Source organism: Lepeophtheirus salmonis, chromosome 13 (genome assembly GCF_016086655.4).
Source record: "Lepeophtheirus salmonis chromosome 13, UVic_Lsal_1.4, whole genome shotgun sequence".
In the NCBI taxonomy this organism is placed as follows: domain Eukaryota; kingdom Metazoa; phylum Arthropoda; class Copepoda; order Siphonostomatoida; family Caligidae; genus Lepeophtheirus; species Lepeophtheirus salmonis.
The window spans coordinates 27,720,169-27,727,582 of NC_052143.2; the positions used below are offsets into that span (position 1 = coordinate 27,720,169).

At 30.6% G+C, this 7,414-nt stretch overlaps 1 protein-coding gene across 1 annotated transcript in view; it reads left to right on the forward strand.

The window, feature by feature from the left end:
* Positions 1–4,402, forward strand: part of LOC121128330 (glycine receptor subunit alpha-4) — a 77,231-nt gene extending 72,829 nt beyond the window's left edge. The window contains exons 6-9 of the mRNA XM_040723914.2: positions 2,517–2,651; positions 2,707–2,936; positions 2,998–3,204; positions 3,267–4,402. Coding sequence (XP_040579848.1) covers positions 2,517–2,651; positions 2,707–2,936; positions 2,998–3,204; positions 3,267–3,848 — 1,154 coding nt within the window. The 3' untranslated portion in view covers positions 3,849–4,402. The remainder of the gene's footprint in view (positions 1–2,516; positions 2,652–2,706; positions 2,937–2,997; positions 3,205–3,266) is intronic.
* The last annotated feature ends 3,012 nt before the right edge of the window (positions 4,403–7,414 follow it).

Here is a 7,414-nt window from a genome sequence, read left to right on the forward strand (position 1 = left end):
TCAGCTATTGTATATATTTTTAAAATACAAATTATCAAAATATATGCACACTTATGTTATATAATATTATTTAATAATATTTCAACAATACACTTTTCAATGTTTTACCTTTTTCCAGAGTTTATTATTATTATGTTCAGTTTTTTCGATATTTAGTTTTTAAATTTGATTATGAAAAAATGTAGATGGAAGAAAATTTGGAAAATTGTGCATAAAATGGGATGAAGCTTTTCAATAAAGGCCAATAAATTTTTTTTTTTGAAATCCTATAAATTTAATCATTTAATGAGATAACTTATAACTATCTATGAGTGGATTATATTCTTAAGATACAAAATCAAAAACCAGGTTGGTAAGGACAAGGTTCATTAATCATATTCATGAGCTATCATGATTCTTAAAATAATACAAATAAAGTAATTAATAAATAATAATCATCACATCTGATGGCACCAATTTTAGCACTCTAGCATTCTTATTTTTTGAGTTATTAGAGTTTATAGAATTTTTCTAACTTAAAATAAGTTAAAAAATAATTTTTTTATATTAAAAATTTAAGCAATTTGCTGGTTTTCATAAATCACACCAATAAAAAATGAAAAGCTTCATTTCAATTAAATTAAATATTCTGTCAATATTTATATTTATTTTACTACTTCAACCTTGGGTAGCGACTAGATGTGTTTCCTAGAACATTTTTGAATCTGGTCTCTGGAATAAAATACCCCTCACCCCGCTGCTACTTCTACGGTCTAATTACTACGAATTATAAAAGAAAAAACTAATTTTGATACAGTTTGTATTATATTTATTATCAATTTTGATTTTTTTTAAATACTTTAGTAGGTACTCTCATATAAACGTTTATAACAAAATTATTTTGTTATATACTATGAAATGGTTATGTTTTCCTGGAAATTTCGTGTGGGTATAAAATCCTAAAAAATCCCAGGAAAACGGGATTCCTAGAGCAAAAAAAATTGATAATTTATTTATTACTGGTTATGAAATACGTCGTGTTAAAATTAAATAATATTCTATCTGTGTATGTCTGTTATAAATTTAATATGTTTGATTTACTATTTTTTAACTTTTCAAATGTAATATTTACTATTTCTTATATTATATTTAATTAAACTATGGAAATAAAACTTAATGCAATAATCTTTAAATTGTCATATTTGTCGGCAATTTTACTTGAAAATTGGGTAAAATTTACATATGAATGTTATTCTATTAATCTAATTCCAGCATCAATCACGAAATTATACGGGCCTGTAAGGGGGAGGAGGCGATTACGAGGTAGTTCCTTGATGGAGGTAATCAGATACTCATTGATGGCATGAGATGTTCGTTTTGTTTTATATTTGACGTAGCCCAGACAAAAAAATACATTGGATCACGATATGGACTGCTGTTCTTCCCAATAAAAACATAGGAGTACTTACTCAGCAACTTCAGAAACCAGTCTGATACATGACAAGGTGCTGAGTCTTGTTCCCAGTCCCAAGGTAGATCTACAGCGATTTGCTGGATCCAAGGAGACCTTTCTATTTGAAATGTCGATGCTGTTGTGGACAAAAATTATTGTCTCAGCGAAACATCTTCCCTCCTCTATCAATTAAATCTTCTTTATTTCTTGAGCAGTGGTTGCCTTGATCCCCAAAAGTTCACTAAAGTTTGTTGATACAACAATAATTTTGCCGGTGAAAAAAAAGAGACGCCATCACACAACTTCATCATAACAAAATTGCCGACGCATGCAAACGCCGAATTGATTTTAACTCCGGTATATCGCAATAGGTGTATGAAATCTAAGCAAAGTTACATGAAATGTGAATACAATTTAAAATAAATTTTCCAACAACAAAAAACTTCCTTTCAAATTAAGTTATTGCCATAATAAATTTAGAGTTTTTTTTTAGGTTTTAAAATTTATGAAAAAATTACAAAAAAATATCAGAAAGATTATGTAATTCTTTTTAAATGGTATACATTAGCATAAATACATAAACACCAAAACAAGCTAGAATTATTTTTCTCAAAATTGACCATGGATTACTTTTTTATTATTCCACAAATTATGGTATCTTTCTAAGGACTGGTTATTCTTATTAGCCCTTAGGGTGTGCTGCGAATTGCAGTTAAAGTAGCCAAAATTGATAATCGCAATAAAAAAATGGGAATTTGATAGGTTTGGCTTGAAATGACCATATTGGGGTCAATTTAAGTCCTTTAAATAAAACAAATAATCAAAGCTAAGGCTAAAATTCGTGGATATCTTAACTCATGAGACAAATTTGAATACTAAGCCTATAATGGACTGAAATATGCAGAGAAAATGTAAATATGAAGTAAAAAATAAATTGGGATATTATTTTTATTTTGACACACCACATATGCTACTATTTCAGATGAAAAACAATGAGTTGACGCAAAACATTTTTAATAATATAAGATGAGCATGTTTCTAAAACATATAAATCTATTTAAAATGAATATTTTTCTATTTTTAGTTTCTCATACAACTGATGACTTGATCTTCACATGGGATAAAGAAATGCCCTTGGATGTCGATAAGGGTATTGAGCTACCTCAGCTGGAACTAATTTCCACTAAAAGTGACGACTGTACTACAGTTTACTCTACAGGTAAGATATCTTTAAATATATAACTCAAAGAAACTATACAATTATCCCTTTGCAGGCCAATTTACATGCTTAGAAGTCGTATTTAAGTTTAAAAGACGACTAGGCTATTATTTATTTCATACATACGTGCCAACCTGTTTAATCGTTATTATGTCCTGGATCTCATTTTGGATCAAACCTGAGGCTGTTCCAGCTCGAGTAACTCTTGGAGTCACATCACTTCTTACACTCTCTACTCAACATGCCAACAGCCAAAAATCTCTTCCACCTGTTTCATATATAAAGGTTATCATTTTAAACCATCATTACTTATCTTCATCTATTTCAAATCATATTTCCATTTCAGGCTATTGATGTTTTTATGTCGGGATGTACCGTATTCGTTTTTTTATCTTTGATGGAATACGCTTTGGTTAATATCGTGATGGGAGACATTGCAGATATAGAAAAGAAGAAATCAAGAGGAATATCAAATCTTATCCTTGGAACTCGTGGGATTAATGTTCGTTCAAACCTCAAGGGTGGACAAACAGCATCAATGATGCCTGCTGAAGTATGACCTTGAATCAAGAGACTATTTATTATATGAATTACTTTCTATTCATTTTTTAACAGACAATTGCAACTAAATTTGGAAATGATGTATCCCGTGACAAGTCCTTCTCAACCTTTCTTCCAAATAGCAATTCCATAGGAGATAATGGAAACAGTGTCCCCCGAGGCCACACTTGTGTTCATCTCCGGAACCCTTCTCGACAAATAAACCATATCGACCCTTATACGGGGAATCCGACAGGAGATTCAGGCTATGGAGATATACCCCCGGTACAAAATGAACCTTACTTTGTGTCTCAGGAATCCAACGGAAATGGTACCGATGGAGGAGATATCTCTGAATATAGTAACAATAGCTCCAGTCACCCTCGCATCAACTCACATCAACCTGCATCTCCTCCTCCACCTCCCAATGGTGATATTGGTGGACTCCACAATAATAATGTGATATCTCAACAAGGCATGAAGAACCTTGTACATGATGTTCAATTGAAAAGACAAAAAGAAATTAGAGATCTAATGAAGAAAAAACGTGAGAAGGCAGTGCTTGTAGACAGGATCTCAAGATGGCTTTTCCCAACGAGTTTTATTCTTTTAAATCTTGTCTACTGGGCATTGTTTGGAGATCATAATCTCTGGTGAATTAATAATTGTAAAAAATCTTATGAAATAGTAAGATATCTCCTCACTTATTCCACCTTTTTACTACAGCATGCTCTAATCAAATTATATATTTAATCAAATTTATGTTAACAATACATAATGTCGGAAAAAACTGAGGTATATTTCAACAACAGATATTGCCACTATTTTTATAATTAAAGTATTCTTTTTGAAACTATCTAAGAATCAGTATATATATATACCGTATATATATATATATGAATAAATAATTATATATGTACATATTTATAAATTGATATTGAACAAAATATATTTACTAAATATGTATAATTTGCGTCCACAATATACTTTATAAAAACAATGTATTCATTTTTTTTAACATTCTTTGTAAGATACTTATATATAAATATATATATACACCAATATATGTAATAGATATGCAATAAATATACATTGTGAGGATTTGAAATCTGGAGCAAGTTTAGACCTTAACATCTTGAAAATCCTAAAAATCTATGTTGATTAGAGTATGTTTATCAGGTTCAACTGACAAAATTGTAAAAGAAAAAAAATCCTTGAGATGTCTTTTAAATACTAACACCGTGCGCCCATTATTGTGGGCCTCTGTGATGGACCCACGCTAAAGGATAAAAATAACTACATTAATAATGAGGCCAGAAAACTTGAAATTAATGTTAACAGATTTGGTGTCATGCTATAGTTTTAATTTGCTGTAGTTTGTCTAAATCGGGTAATAGGAACCGGATTTTTTTCTTGAGAACCCAACAATGTTTTTGGTCAATATATTTTAAGCAAGGGGAATGTGGCCTCCCAGCTCGCCAAATCCTAACTCCTTTACTACTACGTGTGAGGGGTATCGGAGAGAGTCCAATAAACGTGCAGAAAACACTGAAACCCCTTGCATGCTTCCATTTTTGAGGCAGTGGCCGACATAGACAAGAAGTTCCTCATTAAGGCCTGTCCAAGTGTTGGAGTCAGGTTGAAGGTAGAGGTTTTGGGGTTGAGTGATTCACTTCACTATGGACCCCCTATATGTACGAGAAAAATATTTGTGAACTGCTGAATTAATTTCGGGAAATAAATTGGTGTATCTATTCAATTTTCCAGATTTAAAATCCCCTCTCTGTAAATACATACATGAATTGGTATACCTATTTTTACACAAATTTACGACGACTTATTGTAATAATTTATTTTTCTATAAACGTATAACCAAAAAAGTTGATTACTCGCCCATTCTATTTTGAAACAATGTGGAAACATCTTTCAAATTGAGTTGTATTTATCCTTTAATAAGAGAAAGTCATAAACAAAGATTTCAATATTTAGCGACAAAAATATATTAATTTAAAAAAAAATCATAATAAAAAACTGCACTTTAATGCAACTCGTCAAATGTTAGAACTCACACCGTAGCCAGGGACGGTTCAACAGTTAAAAAATCAAATATAATTTACAAAAAATCGACTGAATAATATTACCTAAATTTATCCTCACTTATTGAGTTTTGAATTTAATAAAATTATAAACTTTTTTAATTGAGCAGATTGAGTTGTACTAACAATGTATAAGTAAACATTATAGTATTCTAATTTATCTTAGAATTATCTTTGAATTTATTATACATAAATAGAGATAACTTTTGTAAGGAATATCTATAAGGATTATTTAAGCAAAAACGGTTGTTGCGTTTGCTCTTTCTTCTTCTTTGTACATTATTTAATAGGTAGCCTTGGTGGTAGAGATTTCACGTTTTTCAAATGATGATGGACATGGGACTTCCTTCAAAATGTTTTCATTTCTATAACGTGTAGAATTCTTTCTAATTCCTACATATGAAACAGTTAAAATAGATTTATATACAGCCATACTTTCTAAGCAGCTCTGTATTGTTGAAAAGATGTTTCTTTGCTACGTTTTCATGAATTATATCTATGGTAGTGTTCGACTCATACCTTGGCATTCCTTACCACAAAACACGATGAGCAGCACCCCATGAAAATAAGATTTTCTCGACTGATCTGTTTGATATACAGTAATTCTCTATTCCAAGAGGGGATTTTTCGTTATGTCAATAAAAATCTTCTTTGAAAGAAGGAAGGCAATTTGAATAAAAAAAAAGTCTTCAGTCAAGATTTTTCTTCGTTAACTTCCTCCATTTTCTTTTTCAATATTCGAAAGCCATTATAATAAATTTGAAAAATGTGCATTTATTATTTTATTTTCCTGAATAAGACATAAAATAGTTCATTTCACAGTACCAATGTATTATTATGTAAAAAATATTCCATTACACCCTTTCCTCACTATTTTTCATTTCATTAATGCTGACTCGGTGTTTCTCCACTTTTCAAAATAATATTAATTCATATTTTTTGAAGTGTAGTTTCCCTATTTAAAAGGGTTTTTGTTGTATTACATTCAAAATATTTTTGAAATTTCAGATTCTTCAGTAATGTATGAAAAAAATTCATAAACTCTTTATGGAAATACTAATCAATAATTATTACAATGTGTCACATGTAGGAATTAGAAAGAATTCTACACGTTATAGAAATGAAAACATTTTGAAGGAAGTCCTAGGTCCATCATCATTTGAAAAACGTGACATCTCTACAGACACAAATATTTAAAAAAAGGTACTATTTTTGATATCCATATTGCATACGCTGGTACTTTAGTCTATGATTATGGCTACAATTGAAGGTCAAGAACTTGCCTCATAGCATCGATATTCGGTATGGACTGCAGGGAGCTTTTCTAGGGAAAAAGGTACAATATGATCAAGCCATTAATAGACAGATTGGACCTGTCCTGTTGCAAGACATATTTCTCAAGGGACGGAGACAGGATTTGGGGTCCCAGTAACAACTTTGGATTTGGGGCCTCCCTCGTTTCGTACATTCATCTGTTCGGGAAACACCTACATCATGATCCCACCATTGAATATATGTAATCATTATGGAGTGTTTTTCTGCAAAGATGAAGATGTATCATGACAAGAAAATTCAAAAGTAAAAGTTATAAATATGTACAAAATCTGTTTCTATCTAATTGACTATTTATTTATCAAAATGCTATCTGTTTCCATCCCACCCAGGTAGGTTAGCTAGCAGCCTTTGTTCCTTTTTTTAGAGCTAAATGTTCGGTGCACATAGTAAAGCAGTTCAAAAGCAAGTATTGTAATTCAAAGATCTTCCTAGGAAAAATAAAAATGTTATCAGTCAATAATTTGTTAAATCAAATTGGATCCCCAGTTTATTACATTTTCTAAGAGTTAAATTCATAGACAGCTATCATATAAAGCAATTTGTAAAAATTATGCTTTCCAACTGCATACATTATCAATTTGTTTGGTACAATGAACTAGTGCTGATTTGAAAAACCAACTTGGCATCAAGACAGCAAAGTGAATTACAAAACAAGGAATGTAAATAACAAAATGATATTTTGAAAAATACACATTAAGTTAATAGGAGGCTTGGTTTTCACTAAAGTGGCGGGAGTAAAATACAACATTATGCTATTAGGGTAGAGGGTAATTATAGTCGGACTTATTTTTC